The 24467-nt window shown below is 45.4% G+C and overlaps 2 protein-coding genes across 4 annotated transcripts in view; one reads left to right on the top strand and one right to left on the bottom strand.

Annotated features, from left to right (window-relative positions):
• The first annotated feature begins 1459 nt into the window (after nt 1-1459).
• ATP5PO (ATP synthase peripheral stalk subunit OSCP) lies at nt 1460-4882 on the top strand. The gene is made up of 7 exons (XM_080374773.1): nt 1460-1579; nt 1719-1769; nt 1915-2025; nt 2358-2487; nt 2604-2716; nt 4325-4411; nt 4704-4882. Exons 1-7 carry the CDS (start codon nt 1550-1552, stop codon nt 4815-4817), a joined length of 636 nt encoding a protein of 211 aa, XP_080230899.1. The 5' UTR covers nt 1460-1549; the 3' UTR covers nt 4818-4882.
• Nucleotides 4883-8538: 3656 nt separating this feature from the next.
• ITSN1 (intersectin 1) overlaps nt 8539-24467 on the bottom strand; it is a 141179-nt gene continuing 125250 nt past the window's right edge. For all 3 annotated transcript variants that reach the window (XM_080374684.1, XM_080374683.1, XM_080374685.1), the window contains 9 exons: nt 23438-23621; nt 22885-22983; nt 21881-22048; nt 20018-20230; nt 19360-19481; nt 17152-17234; nt 16969-17052; nt 16360-16533; nt 8539-15397 (listed from right to left, as the gene is read on the bottom strand). In XM_080374684.1, the coding sequence (XP_080230810.1) occupies nt 15249-15397; nt 16360-16533; nt 16969-17052; nt 17152-17234; nt 19360-19481; nt 20018-20230; nt 21881-22048; nt 22885-22983; nt 23438-23621 (1276 nt within the window). In that variant the 3' untranslated portion in view covers nt 8539-15248. The remainder of the gene's footprint in view (nt 15398-16359; nt 16534-16968; nt 17053-17151; nt 17235-19359; nt 19482-20017; nt 20231-21880; nt 22049-22884; nt 22984-23437; nt 23622-24467) is intronic.

Below are 24467 nucleotides of genomic sequence, written 5' to 3'. Positions count from 1 at the left end.
TAAAAAAAGGTAAATTTTATTTTTGCTAAAAATAAAACCGAATATTTTTTTACATTTTAGATATGCTTTTCTAAGTACTGTAGTTATTAAAATTCTCGAGAAACATAGTGTTATGTCAGGCTTAAACCTGTCGTGGACTATACTTTTGAATGCCACAACAGCAAACGCAGCCAGGGATAGAGGACGAAACTGAATTACGACATCCGGAATTAGACCTGTTGGGGACACTGCCTTGTTCCTGGTGGGACGCTAAACAGTATTCCCCAAAAAGCGTTATTCTGATACTCTGGTTTTGACGTAGCTGAAGCTCTCCCTTGTAGCAACAGCAGCATCTAGTGTCTGCAGTCTGCCCTGCGGACCTCATGCAGCACGCTTTTTACTGACGCCGTGCTTTGTGTTTTCATAGCGGCGCTCACCTGAGCTGCTCAGACTTGGTAACAGCTCTGCAAAGCAGGCAGGCACTTTACCTTCTCTTGCAGAACAGATGGAAGGATTAGGGAGAGAAAGAGTTTAACCATTCAAGATAGTTCAGTAGTAGGCAGGACCTGAGTGAATTGCTCAAGGTCAAGCAAAGACTGACAAAGTCGAAGCCGCCTACCCTACGCTTTACCTGGAAGATGGTGTCTTTGCCCCAGGAGACATTTGGATCTAGTTTATCTAAGAGGAGGAAATAGCTCATTGTGTTTCAGAAGTAGTTTCACTGTGTTAAGGGGGCAGCAGAAATGTCTCAGAGGAAAGCACAGCTGACATTTTCTCTGTTGAGCTCATGTGTCACTTGCTTTTCTGGTGCATCTGAACAGAGGGATGTGCGGGGGTGTGCGAGTTACAGGCCCTTAAAGAACGTGAGAAGGGGTGGAGGGTCGCTGCACCCTGCTACAGGAGCTGCATGGCTGCCAAGCGGCCTGTCACCCAGAGCTCGCTTCCCTGCCCTGAGCCCTCCACCTTCAGAGACACAGACAGGGGCGCGGCGAGCTGCGGCGCCGGGTGTAACGCTGCGTGTGTGCAGTGCAGCCGGGGCCGCCACGAACCCAAGGGAGCCATGGCCCCGGGCACTCCGCGCCTCTCCGCAGCGCCTGGCGGAGCCACCTGCAACACCATGATGTGCGGAGGGGCAAGGAGGGGGGGCCCGGCAACTGGGACTTCGGCCCCTGCGGGGCAGGGGTGCCACAGGGGCCCCTCCCTTTCCCTCCCCCGAGGGCTGCCCGCCCGCCCGCGCCCACGGGAGCAGCACGGGCGGCACAACCGCCCGCCGACGGGGCCCGGCCTCCTCTCTCGGTCTGGCCGGGCGGCTGGGGCGCCTCGGCGCTCCGGTTATCGCCCCAACTAGCGGCAGCGCCCGGCGAGGCTGCTCGGGCAGGGGGAGGCGGGGGCCGCCGGGCCGCGCTCCAGAACTACAGCCCCCGGCAGGCGGCGGGGCTGGCGCCGGAGGCCGGCCCTTCCCAGCGTGCCCCGCGGCGGGACGGCCCGGCGGGCAGGGGGCGGGCGCGCCTGCGCACTGCCGCGCCTCGGCAGCGGGCTCGGCGGTGACCTCGAGCGGCGGCCGGGGAAGATGGCGGCGGCGGCGGGGCTCTCCCTGAAGGTGAAGTTGCGGGGGGGCGGTAGCGGCTTCGGGGCCCGCGCGGGGCACGGGGGGGTCGGTGTCTCGAACCTCCCCCCGCCGGCGCGCGCCCCCCTGTCCCCGAGGCGCGCGCCGACGGCGGCCGTTATGCGCCCCGCAGGTGCGGCAGCTCAGCACGTCGGCGGCGAGGCCGCTCTCCAAACTGGTCAAGGTGAGGGGGGCGGGGGGCGCCGGCGGGGCCGCCGGCAGCGGGGGGGGTTGGCGGGGGGCAGCCGCCGGCAGCGGGGGGTGGGGGCTGCCGCCGGCTGCCCAGCTGGGGGCCGCGCTCAGTTCCCCCCCCGCTTTCTCGCCCCCAGCCCCCGATCCAGGTGTACGGGCTGGAGGGGCGCTACGCCACCGCGCTGTACTCGGCCGCCAGCAAGCAGAAGAAGCTGGAGCAGGTGGAGAAGGAACTGAGCCGAGTGTGGGTAAGGCGGCCTGCGGCCCTCCCGGCTCGCCCGGCCGTGGGAGCAGCGGGGTTCCCTGCAGCCGCTTGTCGGGAGGGGGTGGGCTCGGCTCCCGGGGGCCGTGACTCCCACTTACAGCCTTAAGCTGCTTGGGAACTGTTGGGGAGGAGTGCGAGCTCTAAAGGAGATACACTGTGAATGAGCTACACCTGGAGCTGCCGTTTCACTTCCCATCAGCTTCAGGCCTTGTTCTTACTCAAGGGACGACCGTGTCACCTGCTTTGGGTAGTCCTGTTAGACCTTGTAACGCCTGGAAAACTCCTGGCCTTTATCGCGTTTGTGTATCCTCTTAGACCCTCTTGAAGGACCCCAAGCTATCCAGTGTTGTTATGAACCCTCACACCAAGAGCACAGTTAAACAAAAAGCTGTGAACGATGCCATAGCGAAAGAGAAGATGTCCCCTATTATTGTCAACCTGATGAGTGAGTAACCATTTGACTTCAGAAAAACACCTAAGGCTACTCTTTACTACTGTTAGCTAACCAAATCTGCTCGGGGTGGGAGCTTTAAACCCTTTCAATGTATCTGCATCTTCCAGATTTGCTTGCTGAAAACGGTCGCTTGCGTTACACACCAGAGATTGTTTCTGCGTTTGGAAAGATCATGAGCGCATACCGTGGAGAAGTGCTGTGCACAGTCACCACTGCACAGGTGAGTTAGGAACCTCTCGACTGAGCTTAATGGGTAGCAGTATAAAAGGCAAACTTCTTTAGCTTAATTTTGCTCTCTCTAGTTTAAATATTTGCTGTATGAGTAGTGAGGAAATATCTCCTCTCTACCGAGATTTACATTTTCCTGCAAATAGCTTTTTGATATCCAGCAATTACTGGTCAAAAATTAAACCTGTTCCTCCAATTTAAGTCTTAACAGCTTACATTTTTCCTTCCTGTGTGTGAACCCAGTGGCTGATAAAAGTCAGCTTCGTCTGCAGATTGAGCTGCCCGCATTCTTATTTCTGTCATCAGGATCGTACAGATCAGGTCAGAATTAACAGATCAGCTATTATTTCGAGCAAGGCAGATATCTGATAGGACTGAGAATGCCTGTGGTGCTTGGTGCTGTGCTTCACAGGGAGCAGCTACCTGATTCACCACCTGCAGTGATCAGGACAAGCAGCTAACTCCGAAACTGTAGGAATACTTTTTCAAAAGTAGCAGGCAAGGCAAGTCTGGCTGGTGCTGCTCAGGAAAGCGAGAGGGAAGATGGTATCTCTTAGTTGTAAATAACAGGCTGGAGGCACAGTGGTTCTGACACTTCAGTAACATCTTCGTTAACGGATCCATGCCCAGGTCTGCTAGGGTGGGAAGCTGGGCAGCTAGGTGTGTGATGTAAATCTATAGCCCTTGGGTAGGGATACAGTGAGCTACCTACCTGGACAAAATAGAGAGACTGATCCACTTCAGATTAACGGGCTCCCTTCAGGCCATAAGCACAGGTTGTCAGTCTAAGCGGTAGCCTTCAGGGACATGTGGACTCACAGGCCAGTGCAAACCTTTCCACAAGCTATCCTAAATATTTCATATGTAAAGTTACTTTCCTGCTGCTTTGTTGTTGTTGTTAGTTTCTTTTGGCACTCAAACTGTTAGCTATTAAATAGAAACTATGTAAATTGCCAATAACACAAAGCCAGTACTTTTCAGTGAAGTCCTGTTTGTTTCTGTCTCAGTGGTATCTGAGCGACTTGTAGGGGTGGCAAGGACAGATTCACAGTGTCTCTCCCACAGGGATGCAGAGTTCTTCCATGGTGATGGAGACATGTACTTAGCCAGGAGCATTCTGCAAGCCTGCAGCAGGGCTGGGAGCTCACTGCCAGCATCCTCAGTCACCGCCCAGGGCTTTACGTGAAACCATGCTTCTTCTCAAGCTGATTATCTCAATTGTTAGAAGCAGCAAAATTAAACTTTCCTTGTATAGCCTGAATACTGCTGTAAGGCAGATCTCAAGGTTTTCCATCAAGTGCTTGCTTACTTTGGCAAGTATGGATTCCTGACGCTTGCCATCTGAAGATGTCAGCATCAAGCTTTTGCTGGGAATATGTGCACAAATAACACAATGTTTCATGAAATTAGGAGGGCACAAAGTGAGTGCTGTTTCTGTGCTGTCCTCTGATTATTCCTGTTCAAGAAGGCAGCTTAAACTGCCTTGCTGGTGGAAGTGTCTGTCTTTAGAAGAATCTGAGTAAAAAATCTGGGTTTTCATTATATCATTTGATTATTTTCAAGTCCTTAATTTTCCTTGTCTTCTGTTCATATTTTTCAGCCCTTGGATGACGCCAGCCTTACTGAGCTAAAAAGTGCTCTGAATGGATTCTTGGCTAAGGGCGAGGTCTTGAAGCTGGAAGCCAAGGTCTGGATTTTTGATTCGTAAACAAATTTTATCAAGTTCCTGTTAAGCTGCGCTTTTTAAATTATTTTACTGAATCCAGTTGCTGTATTACATGGTTCTGTGCTTTCTTGTAGACCTGGTGCTGCTTTAATTAATAAAATTGTATTCCAATTTTATTAACTCCAGGGACTGCAAAGTTACCATAAAAAAGGCTCTTTTGAAAGCTTTTTTCTTTTTTCACTAATGTAAAAATTGTATACTAGGTTACCAAATTTTTTGCTAATAGAATTTCTGTTCAATGTTTCTTCTTTAGATTGATCCGTCGATCCTTGGTGGCATGATTGTCAATATTGGGGAGAAGTACGTGGACATGTCAACAAGGTCAAAGATCCAGAAACTCACCAAAATCATGAAAGAGACTATCTAGAAAGCTGTCCTAGTCACTCACAGTGAAACCTGTCAGATGGAAACAATAAAATACTTCTTCTTGAATAGATGGTGTAAAGTATTTTGATTTGGGAAGCACAGCACTGAGGGAGGAAGGTGATGAAGCTGCGGCGAGTTCCACTTAGTTCTCACCGAACACTTCATGACACAGCTTGAAAACTCTTAACTCATCCTGAAGGCAGGTGAACGTTGCTCTGAAGGAAATGGAGAAAAATGCTCTAGAAGCTGATAAATGGGGTCACTGCTGCTGAGGTTCTGTAAGTCTCCAGAGAAATCTTAACACTCTGTACTGTCAGGATAGTGGAGCAACAGTCCTGCTGCTGCCTGTGCTGTTTCTGTGTGTGGAAGGTGTTGACACTGGAACTGTAGCTGGTAGATGCTTTTAGAAGTACAACAACGGCTGTTAAGACGGTTGTGTCATCAGTGTGTCTCAGCAGCAAACACCATGTCAGGCCCAGTTGACTTCCACATCAGTATTGCTGGAGAGAGAAACTAAAATTACCCTGGAAAAGCTTGTTAGTGAGAGGCTAAGGTGTTGTTAACTTCCAACTGCATACAAAAATATTTGTAACAGGACAGGAGGTCACACCTAGGCATGGCCAGCTGGATATGCTTCCTGGTTAACATTTGAACTTGGATTTTTTTTCTTAAAGTTCTGTGCCTCTGTCTTCTGTTTAGATAATCCTCACCAGGCTTGTGAAGGGGTGTGAACCGCCTGTTTCTCCCTGTTGGACCTTGGCCGAGAACTGAGTTTGACTTAATTTTGGATGGATACTGTTCTTGCAGGGGTGGGGTGTGGAATTGGTAGTGCTAGCTCATTTCAGTTGCATTACTGAAACCTGTTAACCAGCCACCTAGTTTTTTTGAATGTTTTTAATAACAAGCAGCAGCCCCAGCAGGGGAGACTGTTTAGTCCTGTGCTTTGTCTGGTGCTTCAGGCTGGAAGTACTTTCCCCACCAGGGCCAGCCCAGGGCTGTGGGCCACGCGTCCTGCCTGGGGGGGCGGAGGTGCAGAAGTAAAGGCTGTGCTCAGCCTCCCAGCAGCCCCCCAGGGCTGGGGGTGGAAGTGCCCTGCGGCAGGATGAAATGCTTGTCCTGGGGGCAGTGGGAGCAGCAGGGTGGGTGTGTGCTGGGACAGGGGAGGGAGCGCTGAAGCTTGAGGGGGCAGTGTTGAGGGTGGGTGGCACTTGAGACCCCCAGGAGGCCCAGAGGCGGAGCAGAGGGGCTGCTAGAGGCTTGCGGGCAGTGGGGCAGCGGTGGGCCCGAAGGGGCCTCTTGCACCCTGCTTTTCCGCTCCTGGTGTCACACCGTAGCAGTGGTGAGGTGCTTTGAGCTGTTCCAGAGGCAAGGCAGCTTTCCAGAGGTCGGTGCTGTGCAGCAGAGATGCCAGCCCCTGCCCACTGGATAAATGTGGCCTCAACAAAGCAGTCCCACACAGCTGGCGAGCTTCCTGACAGTCCCGTCTCACCTACTTCTACAGCAGCTGTGATCTACAAGCCAGCACTTCAGCTAGTCCCGCTGTGCCAACCCAGTGCCAAAACAGCTGTGAAGAAGTGAAAAAAATGCATCCTCTGAGCTGGACAAAGGGACCCACTTGCTTAACAGGATACTGAGGGTATTGCCCTCAGGGCAGCTGGCCAAGTTCAGTAATTATTCACAAAAATTAGGGGAGAGATCAGCGTGAGACTTGCTATATTCTCACGCAGCAATGGCACAGGCGGTTGCTGACAAGCTGCATGAACTGCTGCTGACGTAAAGTCATAATACGCACAAAGTAATGGCACCTGGCCCATTAAGCAAGTGCCTTTGGTTGGGGTTTCTTTGGAGGATGGGGTCTTACTATTTTTGAAAATTTGTTCTTTCTGTCTTACTACAGATTTGTTCAACTCAATTTTCCACTCTTGAAAAAAATGCAAATAATGCGTTACAGGGATTAAAGGTGGCGTCTGTCAGACGTTAAATGCTGGTAAGTGATTTCCCTCCCTATCACTTCGCTTATACCTATGTAGTCTTTTATCAAAAATACTCATCTGGCAGTTTACTTAATGGGTCTGACACCGTATCACTCTTTTTCAGTCCTTTTCAAGAATGTAACAGTACACAGTTAAACTTTAAAAAAATCTGGATTTATTCTTGCATAATTTCACTTGCACAACTACAGTCTCATCTGTGTCAAACACACTGCACAGCCCAAAACCGTATTGGCAGTTTCCACCTCAGTGACTGCAGCCTGGGAAGTGGCACAATTCCTCAAACAGGTGAACACATTTTAAGGACTTCTGCTTAATTGGACCGTGTCTGTAAATAGAATTATTTAACCAAGTATAGCTGAGGAAACCAGACATTCACAGCAACCAAAGTACAGTCGAAATTTTCTTATGAGAAACAGTGGTGTCCAATTCATAATTATTCATTATACCTATTACAAATGATTTAAAAAACCAAAAGAAGCCAACTTCACTTTATGAATGTTCCACTTGTAGAATAGTTAGATGTGATGTAAATGAACAATACAAATTTATACCATTTTCTCTGGAAAAAAAAAAACCAAACAACTTTTTCTCCTATTTGGTCAGGTCTTGTTTCATAATGCCTTTATAATTTTTAGGATCATATGAATACTAGAGACAGTACAATACCTCCTTTTTTAAGGGGAAAAAAAAAAAGAAAAAGGAACTAATTGATACCATTTGTTTGGCAGCAAAAAGTGCACTAAAAAGTAACATCACCACCAGCGGGGAGGGGGATTCCCCAATTCTAAGTATTAACATTGAAAAAAATACTATGGCTATCTTTTTTTTTTTTCAACAATTTACCAACACAAAGTAGAAACTACCCATTACACAGCCACAAAGGCTGCCAGAATCTAAATTCCTTTTCAGCAACTTGAGGACTGGAATAGAGTAATTCTGCACAAGCCGAAGCCTCCCAGGAAAACCTGCCTCATGGGGCTGGGGGCAGCTTTGCCTTTTCCCTGTGGGTCGGGATTGTCTCACCATGGGGGGAGCCCGTACCTGCGCTGGCAGCTTGCTGTGGGCCTCGCCGAGGTGGGATGGATGCCTGCGGTGCAGGAGGGTTGGTGCAGATCCCTCTGCACTGGTGTGACCTTTCAGGCAGTGCTGCCCAGTCACCCCAAAAAGCAGCCCATCCTGGGGTGAGCGTGGTGGTGGCAAACCTGGGAGAGCCTAAAAGACATAGTGAGGCGGGGCAAGAGGAAGCGAGAGCAGGGGCAGCGAGCTGGCCAAGCACCCGGTCCGGCACTAGAGTCCTGCACCCAACCTTCCCTCTTCCTCTTGGCAAGAACAGGTTACACCATGAGGCCCTTCCCACAGTGCAGCCACCACAGCTGGGGGAGATTTCCCTTCCAATCCATCACCTGATGGATGCCCACCCACGATTTTGGGGGGAGCAGAGATCCTGCTGCTCACCAAGCTCTTACTTTTTAGCTCTGTCCCTATTTTTTCACTTTTTCTCCTACTCCCCTGCATGCCATCCCTCCCCTTTCACCTGTGCTCACCATGGCAAGCAGGAGCTGCTGCCAGGGGGCTGCCAGGGGTCTCAGAGGAAGCACCAACTCCCTTTGCATGATGCTTTAAGTTCCCAGAACCAACCACTAAATCCAGGGTTAGTGACACTTTTGCAGCTTTACAAGCAACACAAGGAATTCACCTATGGTCACAGCAGAGCCTTTGACAACTATATCAAGTAACTAGGCTAGTTTAATATATTCTTCCTGCAGTTCTTTATTCTTTTAAATTAGGTCCTAAATATATCCTTCTATGTACAGAAAAATAATTTCCCAAGGACAGTCTTATTTTAAAATATTTAAATGAACAAACAAAAGGGTGCCTATAAATGCTTTTCTGTTAGATTTACTCAGTATTTGACAATGACAACAGCTGTGTTTTTATATATACAAATAATCACACAAATATATATATATATAAGCATGTATTTAACTATAGATACATTGATATGCATGTAGGACAAGAGTATTGGGGCTAACCAAATGCCAGGATACATGTGGAACGTACGTACAGAGCAAACCCCTCAAAGTTAAGGTGATGTAACCTGATTCCCAGCTTTTCTGTGTTTCAAAGGTTTTGACTGCTGGATTTGAATAAACTGAAATATCCCAGTGGCAAGCAGAGCAATATGAAACTAGACACCACTGTTGCAGTAGAAGACTGAACTTGGCACATCTTAGTTTTGAAAATGTATTTGATAATATTACAAAAACTGCATTATCCACGTTTCCCCCCCAACCCTACTCATATGTAACAAAAAGTGGCTTATTTCTTCTTAAAGGGTAAAAAAATTGTAAAATGAACATTTAAAAAGTTCCCTCATAAAAGCTCATGTTGAGAAAATATATAATAATTAATTGCATCTAGAAAAAAGTTCTGTAATTGATCAGTTATTTGGCTTAGTGTCAGCTCAGCGACATGCTCCGTCTTTCAAGGTGCTCAAGTCAACGCACCAGCTGTGTGCAGCCTCTTAGGGCTTTACAGGCTGGCTTTCTACCAGCACTGTACTTGGCAAGGTACTTGGTATTTCCGAGGCCAAGGTCAGCCTAGTGGGTTTTTTATTTTACAGTCCTTCCAAATGTGTTGCAAATCTGTAAGTATAAGAATTATGATTTGCCTGGTAAATACAATTCTGGTGAGTTCAGTAGCCAAAACCACTTTTGGGAAGATAAGGAAGAAAACAGATCCAGCTGAAAAGACTATTGACTACTTCTGTATTTCATCTTAGTCTTGACTTTTTGTTTGATGCTCTATTGCAATCTTCCAAATCCTTACAGAGCTTGAACCGACTTCAAAATGTAGGCTCTACGTTATCGAAGCCGCCTGAATTCCTCCATGCATCCCAGCAAAGCACACAGGCACCCCGCTGGCTTTACATATGCCTTTGCACTGAATTTGGGCACGAATTAAAGTTAAGCATCTGCTGAAGTGCTTTGTTGAGCCAGGAGCTGTGGCAGAGGTGGCAGCTGCCAGAGGAGCTGTCAGGGAGAAGCCTGGAAAGGAGTCCCTAAAACAGTGCTGTTCTACGTAACTGAGCTTTGGGAGTTGGGGTTAAAGGGCGGGAAAGAGTGAAATTTTCCAAAGGACTTAATTAGTTACAGAACCAGAAGCGCCCGTTTACTCACAAGATGTGCACAAGGAAAACCTAGTGTGACCGCAACAGAGCAAGGCAGTGAGATGAGGCGAGATGTGTTTTCCAGTCACCCACTGCATCGATTTGTGCAACGCAGCCAGTGTTTGGCTTGGAGGGAGCCAACAGGCTCAGCAGGTGGGGAAAATCATGGCTGGGAGAGGACCTGGGTGATCTCCAACATAAGCCTCAACCCTAACGGCAACAAGCTGGAGGCTTATGGGCTCGCAACGTGGGCAGCGGGAGCTCACAGCCTGGCGCTGCTGGGAGGACAGCACAGATACATGCCCAGGTGGCAGGCTGGACCCCTGAAAGGGGGAGAGCTGAACCTGCCCCAGGCGTGGCTTCCACCTACACCTGGCTAAGCACAGAGGACAATGAGCTCGGGTGGTTTCCCTCAGAGGCATCTTCGAAGGGCTGACTCCTGTCCACAGGGAGAAAACACTCTCCAGGCAGAGCAACAAGACCAGGCTGATTCTTACTGCAATCAGAGCAATGATGGGGGGATCCTAAAGGGGGAGGGATGCAGGTGAAAGCACAGACATCCACCCTGCCGACATGTAACAGCATTGCTGGCAAATACCTCGTGGGACTGTAGGCTGGGGGAACAAGTCCTTCGAGAGATGGAAAACGGGCACATTGATGCTGGTGCAGCCGGTTCCCTGTACAGAAAGGGCACGTAACCGTGTACCTCGCGGATGGTCAGTCACGAGAGCTACCTGGATGGCACCAGGAAAGCAAAGAGCCTGACAGCAATGTTTACAAGCCTATAAAGTCCCTGTGAAAGCATCTTGAAACAACACAGTGCCTAAGCACCTCAGAGGTATATCTCAGAAGGTAATTCCTGGAAAGAGGAGTATGAGGGCTGTCACAAACACCAAAAAGCTCCACTTCTATAAAAAAGTGCATGCAAACTCCCGCATAAATACAGAGCTGCACTAAATCCAGCGTGGCTCTCCCAGGCTGAGGACAAACACGTGGTTTATTAATCACTGCTGTTATATTATGGATGCTTGGGGTCCTGGAAAATTGAAGTTCTGCTGTGAGACTGCAGATCTGATTTTAAACTAAACACCACCACCGTCCCCCCCAAAAAAAAGAAAATTAAAAAAGATTCCTTTCCTTTCTCCTCAGTATCCTGTCCTGTCTGCAACCACAACAATATTGATGTTCTGCCCGTTCCCAGCTACCAGCATCTTTCAAAAGTCATTTTAGTAATTTCTAAAAGTGGTGTTCCCTTTCAGGTTCTGACCCATTGGCTCAGTTCTACTACAAGACTTAAAACCAAGGAAACACTAGGAAGAAACAATATTCTCATTCTCCTTGTTAAAATTAATGTGCCTAAGGGGAAAATGCAATTCCCAGAATTACAGGTTGAAAACTAAACTAACAGTTCAACTTTTTCCATTGCATGTTTTCTCACAGCTGCAGGTTTTGCTCGCTCTTCTCCCAGGGCTTTTTTCTCCCGATTTATCTACAGCAAGACCACTGTTTCCATGAAGGCAGTGAATGCATTAAAAAGTCACAGTATTATTTTTAGAAAGGCTTGATTGCCAGCCAAGAAGTTTGATGCTGAAGAATTACTTCAAAGCAAAACATCTTCTCCAAAGAAGTGGAGCCTCCTAAAAGTAGAAACCCCATCTTAGAGCCAGTCCCAGTGGCCCATATACCAATTCAGTCTTGCCAGTGCCTCATTTTAAGGACGAGTAATGGAGAGACCTTGTACTCGGCCCCTCTACAGGGATAAATTTTACCAAAGCAAATGCAGACAGCCAGTCCCGGAATATGTATGGGTTTACAACCTCTGTGTTTTAGTGGGGATGCTTATCTGCATAAATTTGCGCTCAAATCCAAAATGGGACCAAGTATTATCTGCCCTTCAATTTTGTTCTTGTGGTTGTTTTGCATAACATTAGGAAAGGTTTACACACATCTAGATGGGGCTGGAAAGGGAGCTGTGAGCCTAGGCGTGCTACTTTACGAAGATATTCAGAGATCAATAACCAGGATCTGAAAGACAGGGTCTACATCAATACAGGTATTTCATAGCGGTAGCACAGACTAGCAGAGTTTGGCCTGACAGCCAGCACGCGGCGCTCCTAAGATGGCTCAACCTTCATACGTAGCGGGAAAGTCAGCTGGCTTTGTAAACACACACAGAGATGCCTAACTGCCTAGGTATCGCCGCGTGCCTCTGCCTTCCCAGCCCCTTCAGAACACAGGCAGTATTTAAACAAGCCTCTGAGAGCTCACAGTTTTCTCTATGAAAGCATTAGTAGGAAGGCAGCTAATGAGTCTCTTTTCAGTCAAAGGCCTGCGCTTTTACAGCACAAATCCTGGATGAGAAGGAGGCCTGTGCAGCTACGGTGGCTAAGAAAAGCAGAAACCTGTAGCCTGTGCAGCTGTGGAGTTAACGGAAAGCGATGTGCAAGACTGCAGCATTCCTGAACAGGGAAAACCAGGCAGGAGGCAGCGTGTTTCTAAGAACCTTTGGTTAACCCTGGTGAAAAGCAGCTCAGTCTGGGAAGCCAACAGTGCCGATATGCTACAGAGCACTGAGGGCAAGCGGGCGAGCAAACAGCGACACCCCTATGCACAGTTGGCTGGCTCTAAGGGTATACATACATTCTGTCCTTGATGCACAGGGGTTAGGACAAGCTTCCTCTTTAGGATTAGACTGATTACAAGGGATTCATTAGATATCCATGAGCCAAACCCCTTTCATCCTCTTCATGTTCGCGTAACTCCCATTGACATTAACAGGAGCTTAACGCTGCTGTGCATTGAGGGTAAGCGGGAAATCAGAAGCGATGGTGGTTGGGAAGGTGCTCGGGAAGGTGCTCAGTTCTGCTACAATCGTACATGCCCACAACAAGGGTCACAATCTGAGAGGAGCCCCTGCAGCTATGGGTCCCCCGCTTCCAACACCAGTTGAGTCTCAGAGGAAGATGCAGCTCGAGGCTCAGTTTGAAAACCTGGCCAGGATCTCTGTGTTACACCCACGGCCTTTTTTGTCCTGTTTATCTATTTAGTCGTTACCATAATTCATGCTGGTGAAATGATACCATTAAAAAGTGATGGTACTTTTTAAACACTGAAATGAATGTTCATTGTATTTACAGCTACTGAGTAAAATTAGGACAGCGATAAAAGGTTAGACAATGACATTTAATGTTACTCCATTAATAGATTTTATCACTTTTTTTTATCCTACCACAACAATGTGTATTTTCATATACATTATATTTAATAAAATGTATTGATATGGAATTAGGAAAGCATGGGTTTAGTACTATTTACATATTTTAATTGAAACAATTTTCTTAACAACATTGAAAAATAGAAACTTAAAGTTCTCTTAATCGTGTTTTCAGCCAGTTAGTGGTAAACAAATGCATGCCTAGGAAGTTACACTCCCTCTAAAATGTGGTCAGTTGAAAGTTTCTAACTAAAGTGTGTATCTCTGTTTTGTTTCAAAAAATACATAAGTATGTCTGTCATTTCTGATACAAAATTCTACACTATCTTCAATAAATAAATAATAAAGCGATTCTGAAAAGTATGAAATGTAAACTTTGTTGTCCCTCCAACATACATTTTTTTTCCCATTGCTTGAAACATTACAGTGGTCTTTTAGGAAATTATAATACACAGACACTTCCCAGCACAGTTTACACTTATTACCATACTGTATCTACCTATCTGTTATGAATATATCCTAATTTCCTAATGGAAATCAATAAGACTTGTAGTGCTAGAGAACACCGCCTATACAGGAAAGGTGGAAACCAGTACTGAAAGGACATGCAAGGAACACCAAAACCTAACAACAGGCTCCACAAGAACGTCCACATGCTAATGAAACAGGCTGACACCTCCCATTCGGAAATAAAATCCTTACAAAAATACCAGTGTATGCATGATAAGTCATGAACAAAATGAATCCAAGCAGAACAAAGAGGAATTTTACTCTTAGGGGTCTATTCTCTCTCGAGTCCAGATTCAGCAAAGCACTTACGCATGTGCTTAGGGGGAAACGAGACGTAAGTGCACGCTTAAAGCTGGGTGCTTTCCAAACGGGGAGTTTGCTGGATGTGGGCCTATACGTGTGTATTTGTAGAGTCAAATGGATATATAAACCCTGCCGTTCCCCCAGGTGACAAGGCTTTTGCTTTGGGGTTACCCACTCGGCACCGTCACAAGCACTCTGTTTCTGGCCGCGTCCAGTATCGCTGCCACCAGACCTGCGATCACCCTGGCTCGCCACAAACACCTTTGCGAGTACAGAACGCCGCTGCCCTTAACTCAGTAACATGATGTCGAAGAACACAGTTAGGCACGGTACAATTTAATAACCGGTCACCAACGATTGCTTTGCAAACTAGATTCTGCAGGGTAGGAATTAGCTTCCTCAGCTAGAGCCATGGGGTTTTCTCTTCCCTGCTGCAGGGGACCGATCATCCATCTGCAGTCACACAATCAAGCAGCAGTAGTAAAGAAGTATTGAAGTGGTATAGCACAACATACAGCAGGGCTCTATGTTTAATCCTTCACTTACTGTGCGAACATTTACTGTGCTATAGAAAACAGCAACTTCCAAAGGTACTGAGTGGGTGGACTCTTCTGAAGTGCAACGCATCTCTGTGCAGAAGGCCTGTACATAATTTGTTTTCAGGGGCAATATGAGCCATGAAGTGGTATGTTAATAGAATCTTCTCTGTTTATAGACTATTTATTTTCTAAGTCTTTTCAGTACCATCATGAAGATCTTCAAAGATCTTCTTACTGTGTAACTGCTCCTTCCATTCACATAACATTTACAAACCACTTTGCTGAGCAATAGGCACAAAATTCCTTAAGGGGGAAAACTCTGCCGAAAGCCTCCAAAACATACCAACGTTGCCTTCTTCATGTAAATTAAAGAGTAGGGTAACTGGAGCAAGCACAGCAACCTATGTGGTTTGCCAGCCTTTCAGACCGGAGCACGATAAACAATGAGGTTATTTCATAAACCCAGGAAACTAACATCAAGTTCCACATAGAGAAATCGAGGGAGATCTCCTCACTAAATTGGGATTCATTTTTCAGTGAGAATTATCAAGGCACAAAGATGCTCCTGTTTGCTTTGATAACCCTCTTACATGTGAAGGGCAAGCAGTAGTTTCATACCACACCAGTAAGGATTTTGTGACAGCTTCTGCAGGCGCCTATTGCAGTGAACTCAGACTGAAATAAAACATTTGTCCCTTTCCTTCTAAGGGTCATCGAACAATTGCAGGTCTAGTCGGACGACTATCTCTCCTGTTGGGACTTCATGCAGAAGGAGACACTTTGTAACTGGTCCCTTTGAACCCTGATCCTTCTTAATGTCTGCCACACGGATCTCTGTTCTGCCCAAAAAGTCTGAAATGCAAAAAGACAGCATGCTCAGAAATGACACAACTGTTTTACGTTGCAATAAAATGCTCATTTGCAGAAGGAGCTAAGCTTCCATCTACGCACAACCAAAGGAGACAACAAGTCTTCAGTCCAACTACATTTCTGCAGCTGAAGGCGGCCAAAGGCTGCCAGTCTGCATAGAAGAGGATTTTAGCTAGACCATATGAGACAGCAGCAGCATTACAATGGTCCCATAAGCAGAAAAATCCACTATGTAATTCACAGCTGCCTTGCTTCAGTAGCTTATTTCTTTTCTGAAACGTTAGAGAAGGGGCCAAAGGCTGCTGCACAGTTCAAACCGAGTGCGAAGCCCTCTGGAGATGACAGAGCCAAGCAGTGCATCACATGAGTGACGAGGTTAACGGGCCAGCTGGCGCTGGCCACATGAACAACAGTCCTATCCAAATACTTCCTGAGAGATTATGACTCCAAAATACACTCTTCAGTGCTCCATATATTTATCCCAGGTTAAGACTGGGTTAGGAATCCTGGGTTCATTTCTGCCAGTTATTGCATGTTCTAGGAACTTGACATTTCTCTCCCTCCTGCATGAACCTATCCATTTCCAAACAGCATCCAGAGTTTTTTAAAGACTTGGCAGAACTGTGAACTACACTTTAGTTGTTGTCAAGTTGCACAAGAAGGAACCCCCACCCAACAAAAAAAAAAAAAAAAAAAGAAAAAAAAAAGAAAAAGAAAGAGCTTGATTCTTTTTGCAGATACTAGCATTACTCCACTGGGGAGCAAGGACGAGTAGGCTCCCGATATCCAAAGGGGTTCAATATTGGGGGTGGAACTAGATGAACTTTAAAGGTCCCTTCCAACCCAAACCATTCTCTGCTTCTATGATCGACCTCAGCAGGCGTGCATCTCTTCAAGACAGGAGATTGAAAACACCCTTGGAAGGGTGGCAGCCCCCTACGTACCATCTGGGGAGAACTGGTCCCTCTCGAACACTGTAATGCAGAGCACATCCTGCTCGAGGTCTTTGATAAAGAACTGGCAGTTGGAGTTCCACTTCGGGTTGAGGGTGTCCTGTATTGTCTTGGTAATGTGGCACTGAGAGCCCATTGTCACCTCACAGTACGGGTTACTCTTTCCTGGGAAGATGGAAACAAAGGGAAGAGGGTAATCACATTTTTAGGTGTGTGATCTTCCTCCTAAATATCCTTTTAGTCCTACAGCAAATATAATGGGGAAAAGACTGTGGCCTCACTGCCGTTATAATGAACAGGGACACGGTTCTGCAAGGTGTTGAGCACCTTCCACTCTTCATTTTGGGACTTGGTGACTTGTGATCTCTTATGCTGTGGCTTATGTGGTGGAAACTAAGTTTGCCTGAAAGAAATGGGTTAATGCAGGACAACTGCATGACGGCTACTGAACTGCACAAAATCACTTCTGCATATTTTAAGTTCACTAAAACTGCTTCATTAAACAAAACCATGTTTTGGACAGAACCTCCTTCAAAGTCAGTCAGACAAATAGGAATGTCTTCTTCATAGAGCATATTATGAAAAATCCAAGGCACTTACCATGGGACCTGCAAGGTTTTAGTTCAATGCCTTCGACAATATTCACCATCAATCTCCCAATGCCTGTTGCTCTTTGTGAGCGAACTGCGGCAAAACAGAAGAGGAGAGAGAAAAGTCATTAATGTATTTGCCTGCCCATGGGCTTTTCCCCAGAAGATAAGACGCCCACATCCCATGCTGTACCTAAGTAGGCCTTTTCCCTCTTCTTCTTTTCAGTCTCTATGTATAGTTCTGAAGCAGCTTTGATCTTCTGAACCCAGGCAGTCCTTCAGAAGGAATGGGAAAAAAAAGTTGCAAAATACCATTTCCATTTTCCCTCCCCGGAGCACAGCAGACAAAAGTAAAGCTGTCCCTCCTTCCCAACCAAGGCTCTGGCCCCATCACAGGCTCTGCTACCCTGAAGCTGTCTGCCTGGAAGAGATCTTACTGGAATGTGTAGCACCTGCAGAAATGTAACCATCCTAAGCCAGGAGGTCCCACCACACAAAGAAAGCTCAAGAGAATCACAAGCAAGGGGGACTGGATGAGAAACCAAAAGGTATAGATGACAGGCTTGCTTTCACCAATCCTTCTGCTTTATTGTAATAAACAAACTTCTTGTAGCTAGTAGATACAAGACAGCTATGTTGCAGAGCTGTCCCCTTTTCTTTACCCCTGAGGTTTCATACCAAAAATCTTTCTGAGCCTCGGGACACATGAACCACAACTCAAGGACTATATGGATGACAAAAGATCATGGTTCCCTATGAGGTCTCCTGGGAAACCATTTCATACTTCAGAGACTGAGTGGAAGGATTGACAAAGAAGTACAGAAGAAGGGGTATCAAGGGACTTCAGGGGTTTAGAAGAGTTGATGTGACATACAAGGGAGCCTGAAACCTGAGTCAAGGAAAAATGAGAGAACCTAGGAGTTGTGGATCCATTTCTGATCCAAAAATGAAGAGCTGCTGCTCTGATACTGGCTGGGATTTGGGTCTGAACACTCACATTCTGCTGCACAGAGAGCTGTTCAAGAAACTAAACACTTCAGGACAATTCTGCCTTCCAGCTCAGCCCTAAAGAAGTATACCAAGCCTTTGATCATAAAGGTTCTTTTAAGATTAAATGGGTAAATGAAGCACCCATCAATGCTAATGTTTTATTTGCTCTTATGTTGAAAACCTGAAAGTATCTCACTTAAAATGCTGCATTTATTTAGTAAGCAATTCTGGCATAAAAGAAAGTCAAAGGCATTTGACTAGAGCGGCCAAATTCAGATAACAGTTTTCACAGGTTCTCTCTGCAGTGAATGAAGAGAGACAGACACCTCCAGAGGCCATTCAGGATGTGAAGATCTGGCTCCTTCCACTGATGGTCCAGCGTAGTGTGCCTAAGCATCTCACTGATGTTCCTCGAGCTAGGTAGGATGAAGGCAGTGCAGAGTTTAAATCTTCCTGACTGCTGCTCTGAGTGCTCTGACACAGAACAGATGATTATTGCTAGAGTCTGATTCGCACAACAGATCTTAAGGTGAAAAGGCTGTGCCAGTTTTCATCACCAAGGGTCTAACCATGATGGTCGTTCATTCTGTGGCACAGATGGACAGACAGCATCCCAAAGGACAAATGGGACCCACAAAAGTACAATCTTTTGCAAGGGAAAACTGTGTGTATAAATAATAATGAACAACACTGTCAGGCAGGCAGGGAGCAAAGATGTTTTATATATTTTTATGTATCAGAATTTTTAGGGGCCATACATTTGAAGCCCACATAATACAATGTCTATACTAAGCGGGGTGGAGGTTTCCTGCACTTCCAACTTTCATTTTTTAACAAAAGTTACCTTTCAGGACCTTACATTTGCATAGAGAAATGTTTTCAGTATAAGTCAGTGTAGTCCTCTCTCTGTAAGCTTGCCAGAGATAAAAATCACGAGCCGACATTTTGAGGTTGCTGTTCCTTTGATTGTTTCAGTCTGGACTGAACCAGATTAAAACTAACTGGGTTTAGTTTGATAGGTTTTTGCTTCAAGTTCTAATTCTGTCCTTTTCCTCAATCTAATTCAGCTTACAGCCATAAGAATGCCTGCACTGGCACAAACAGATGGCAACCGAAGAAGATAGCATTGCATCTTTTGGCTTCCTTACGCTAACATAAATGTTAGGAAATAGGGCCTGTATTGCAGCCCTACTAGCTATTTCATTGTTGGTCTTACCAGAATTCAGGAAACGTCATTATTTCTCCCTCCTCTTCAAATGCTGAGTACCACCGTATTCTCAAGCAAAAGTTTATCTTACAATTCTCCAGTCTTGTAAGATAAACCGCCTGGAGACTGCTATGCATGTGTATGTATATCATATACATTTGCACCAGACTTTTCAGTACTAACACAGCCTATACAGGTACTTACCTCTCATTAATGCTTTCAGCCCGGAGCGTATAGACTCTATCAATGTGGGAGATATGGAAGATGGGCTCATCTCCAGAAGGGTCTGTGGGTAATTTTACTAGTACCTCATTTAGAAAAATGGGCTGTAAAACATTAGGCAAAGCTAGAGTTCTACTGCACGGTATCTGAAGAGATGCATTCAACACAGAGCAATTTATAACAGATTTATCTTGTGCTTGCAGTATCTTTCCCCTTCTGCCTGCCTCCCACCTTTCTTCAGATATGTCATTTTCAAAAACTTTCTTCTTATCAAAGATACAGCTGCCTCCAGACTCTGGGAACACCTCCCCTGAAGTAAGCAAGCAGCCTCACGAAGCATCGCAATCTCCCCTTTCCCACAAAGAGCAGCAAACGCTACTCTCCCCGTTACCCCCTGACACACGTGACCTCTTGTTGAAGAGGTTGTTTTAGCAAAACTCCAAAAGCATCTTTCTTACCTCACTAAGGCAAACAACCAGCTTTCTCACAATCAGTTGCTGGAATCTCCAGCGTACACCAAAGCTTTCAAACCTTTTCTATATCAAGGCTATTGCCCACACACCCGGTATGGGAGCTGCTGCCCGCTATATGCACTGTTAGCGTGTAACCGTCTCAGCCCCCACTTAAGAGTGGTACTTACAGTTTTGTACATTTTGTATTGCAGATTAGACTTGGGGCTGAAGACCTTGTCTGTGCCAGAAGAGCCAAGAGGTTTTATGATCTGAGTCAGGAGAAGGAAATCATTGAACAGAAAGCCATACAGCTCCTTGTTACTCTTGGCTTTATAGAGTTTCCCACTGTGCAGAAACTTGCGTGGTCCCAAGCAGTTTGTAACAGAATTAAATACGAGTTGCTGCGAAAAGTAGAAGAAGAACAACAACGCACTGTATAAAGTAAAACAATCGAGGTTCCCCTGAAAGAGATCAAATACAGTTTTGAGTCCTGACATTGGTTTCAATTGGTGTCACAGGGATGATGAGCAATGTCTCTGCCTTGCGCATGATAAGCAGTGCAAGTCATAGAAAGGCCACGTGAAAATTAACTTCAAGGCAGCCTATCAGTTGCATGTGGCATTGCCTGGACAGTCGGAGAGAAGCCAAAAATTCCTTTTGAGTTTCTCTGCCATGCGCATGCATCTCTGCAAGTGGAACTGAGCTGATGCTGACTTGTCCTGGATTAGCAGTAGCTATGCGAATGGCCTCTCCAAATGCTAAGCTTTCTTAACAAGGCCTGGGTTTCTGAACTGTCTTTGAGTTTCACCCAATAAAACATACCAAAGGAATTCCAGATAGCCTGTCTTTGTGCACACAAGATACCTGGAGTTAGAGGACAGCTGCTGACCGCTGGCTGGAACTGGCAGAATTTAAGACATCTGGAGGTTATTACCAGGTGGTTAGAGGCTTGTCCTTTCCTAAAGTGTCATTGTCAGGTTTATTTTTGCTAGGTGATGGTACAGTTCTCACCATCCTAGTTGGCTGGGCAGCTAGATCTGGGGTGGCTCCTTTCACAGATTAGAAACATCTCAAACAGAAAACCAGGGGAAAACTGGATTGCCCCTTGCCCAGGACTCAAGGCTGCTGCTACTGGCATTACTGAAGCAGCCAGTTGGTCTTCCAGGTAATATTTTTGGTGTTCTAGGGCCAGACATCATGTACAGAAGATAAAAGAGGCCATCTTCCTTCAGGCAGTAGTTGTAAGACAGCTGAATGTGTCTTTGACCCTTCTGACATTGTCATACATGTCTTTATTCTGAAACAGATTTCGTAAGATGAAATGCAATTTTTTCCAGTTTATAAACCAACCAGTAATTATTATTTTTGATCTTCTAGAACTGAAAATTCAGTGCATGCTTTGAAAATTAAGTTGTGATCTGTCTGCCTCTATTATCTTCACCAGTAATAGGGAGGCCATCAAAATACCCTCCATTCTTTTGCAAGATACTCTGACACAATATTTTCATTATAGCTTCTGTAGAGAAACTCAGCACGTTACTTTAAAAAGCAGTATGTAACGGGAGGCAGTAGCTCTCTCTGTAAAGTCTTGAGAGAGACTTGATCAGTATTCTTGAGTTGTCAAAATGTCTACAAAGTTTTATCGCAAAAAATATTTTCTGTTACGAGTTTTAAAGCACTCCAGTCCAGAATGGTCAGGTATAGCTTCAGGATGGCATACAGCAGTCCAATAACCACTGTATTATAAAGAGCTGTGAAACTGGAAAGTTGTGGTTGAAAATTGCGGCATTGAACCTGGTACTAGCCCAGAGCCAGGCAACAAAAGCAGCATTTACCATACTGAAGGCGCCATAACACGATCAGCAAAAAGGATCACGTGCAGGAGTGAAAGGGAGCCAAAGAAAGATGAAAACAAAGGATTGAAGATTGTATGACTTGATTAATTACACTGTTTGTCCCCTGATGCAATGCTGCAAGTGAGCCATGGTATCTTCCCAACTGGTGGAGAAGTGTGCCTGTATTTACATTACTCTAGACAGCACTTTGTTTACCTCTGACAGGCCTTCACACTGAACGTGAGCCTGGATCCACTCCAGCCTATCTGAGTTTTCCTTCTCCCGCACGCCTTCGTTTACTTGAGAACATAATTCTTCTGCTTTCTCAAGAGCATGCTTCAAGTGACTGTGGTCAGGGTGGTTTTCAGGAGTGTTTTCTATTATCTATAGATAAATAAAATACATTAGCCTTTTCCGTTATCTGCAGTTAAAATGTATTCATATTGTCAGCTCTATAATTTTTATATTTTCATCAGAGCCAGAATGTTCCACATTCCTTTTCCTCTTCGACAAACATGAAAAATAGGAGACAATCTCACAGTCTGTTTGCGAACAGCTGAAATGAACGCCTGCCTGCAGAGCCTTTGCATCAGTACACTGCTCGCTCTTCTGACATAAGTACACAAATTCCAGCCATACACAGAAATATAGCAATGACTGTTCTAAGGAATCTCTTAAATGTCAACATCCAATTTATAATTATTTCCTGCAAAAGTCTTGGGCCAAGTTCAATAGCATTATTCAGGATGGTAAGTGTTAGGCAACAAATGAAAGTTAGGAAAGGGTTGTAAGTTATCCAGTGATGTAAGCTGCACAGTAAGGTAACTTGCAACAATCTGGCATTCAGGCTTGCACACTGAATGTCATTTACCGGACTACAGGGAGGGAATGATACTGTGGAAAAAGGCAAAGATGAGCTTAAGATTGACCTGTTACTCCTGTTACCTGAATTTCAAAGTTTTCATTCAGAATTTACTGCCTTCTAGTTCTCTGTGCTCAAGTTTCACCTCTGTTTCTAATGGAAATACTGAGTCATTTTGCTGAAGCCAAATGAGTTACTGCATCTTCTCTAGTGTGGTCAAACATAAAAGGCTATCCCATGTTCCCTAGCACATCAGATATCTAACACTGACAAAGCTTGGCACAAATAGGAAAACTACCCTCTAATCAAGCTATAAGCAAAGCAGCATCAAAAACATCATCTTTGCAAAAGAACGTACATTTTTAATTATTAGTGGGTATCTTGTTACCCGTTGCATAGGCTTTAGTAGAAAACTTGATAGTGGCATTCCTTTACAGCGAGGATCCATTGCTAACCTCTGAAACATTAGAGAGGTAAAATGTTGTTAGTCAGTTTGTTTAAAACCCTGGAAAATGAGCCCCTCCAAGAAAGGAAAAGGTAAGGCAATAAATGAACACCATGCCTCAGCTAAATCTGTTCTTAGATCACAAAGTCAGTGCAGTAGAATTTCTAGTATTTTTTTACAACGTATTCTTCACCTGCCTTGCCTGTACCAGAGAAGGGCCTCTTCTTACTGTCCCAGCACTTTACAGCAAAACCATGATTAAACAAACTATTTTAGAGCTCCAGAGCTCTTTGAAAACATGTAGTCCTTCAATGAAAAAAATGTATTCCTTGAGTGACTGCTTAAGTCTGAAGACTCTTCATTCTAGCCTAACACTGAGCACTATTTGAGACTGTGTTCTGCAAATTAGCAAAATGATGAGCTAAATTTAGCGTACAAAATTAACGGTGATTGCTTCTTCTCTTACTTTAACAAACTCCTTGAACTCAGGGACTTCATCTGTCTTCTGCTGGATGAGCGCTGCCCCATTGAGCTGGCAGCTACAGAACCGAATGTAAGGCTGCATGTGTGGCAGCTGAGCTGTCAGTATGTCACCAATCATTTTCACTGGCATCTTCTCTCCAGACATCTTCTTACGCACACGCAAAGCCCTAAACACGAAAAGGTCATGTGTGTTGTATAAGTAGACCACTAAAGAATGATTCCTCATTTCTGAAATAAATGGCAAGATCCTTATTTATTACTGAAACAAATAGACCCCTGAATAACAAGTAGATCAGCCACAAGGTTTATTGCATATTGTAAGAATTCAATAATCAAGATTGCAACCTCAGCCAACATTTTTTCCTTCTTGTGGTAACCAAACTTTTATCTGACATCACTTAATGCAGTGCCAGATCAGATACAATATAAAAAAGAACATAATTTCCTTTCCTATTAGTTTAGAAAAAGACTAACTAATGTGCTAGTGAATGAGAGATAAAAACCTTCTCACTACTTTAAGCTCAAAGCAACTTCTACTTTTTAGCCTGGTTTCCCAAGGAAAGGGGGTTTATTGACATTGAGCTGCCTTGGATATCTGTCCCATCACTGCCACTGTTTTCAACTTGTGGGCGGGCCATTTTCAAATACATGTTACAAAAAAGAAGATACCTCAAAGTTGTAAAATTCCTGTAAGTTCAACAAAAGTCAGCAGTAGGGAAGAAAGGAACTTTGTTAGTCCTCTTGGTTATGATGATGCAGGTTTAACTCAATCCTGGCTCTGGCAATGACCAGATGAGCAACCTGTGTGCATGTGCCTCCTCTGAATCAGCCACAGCATTTACTGTGTCTTGCCAAAGCGATAGGGATGGGTGAGAAGGATGCAAGTAGGAACTGGATCCATCAGAGGCCACAGAAAATTAAGGGAGAAATAAGGGTACTTGCACTGCACGGAGTTTCATGGTAGACAGTTGGGGTTGCAGTAGCTGGAGACTTTGAAAGGAAGGGTGCACGGT

Source organism: Falco punctatus (assembly GCF_963210335.1).
Source record: "Falco punctatus genome assembly, chromosome: 2".
NCBI classification, from domain to species: domain Eukaryota; kingdom Metazoa; phylum Chordata; class Aves; order Falconiformes; family Falconidae; genus Falco; species Falco punctatus.
This window is presented reverse-complemented; position numbering and strand designations above follow the sequence as displayed.

Coding starts and splice junctions, on each gene's coding strand:
- ATP5PO (XM_080374773.1), top strand. CDS start 1,550: ATGGCGGCGGCGGCGGGGCTCTCCCTGAAG. Junction 2,488..2,603: donor TATTATTGTCAACCTGATGA/GTGAGTAACCAT, acceptor TGCATCTTCCAG/ATTTGCTTGCTGAAAACGGT. Junction 2,717..4,324: donor GCACAGTCACCACTGCACAG/GTGAGTTAGGAA, acceptor CATATTTTTCAG/CCCTTGGATGACGCCAGCCT.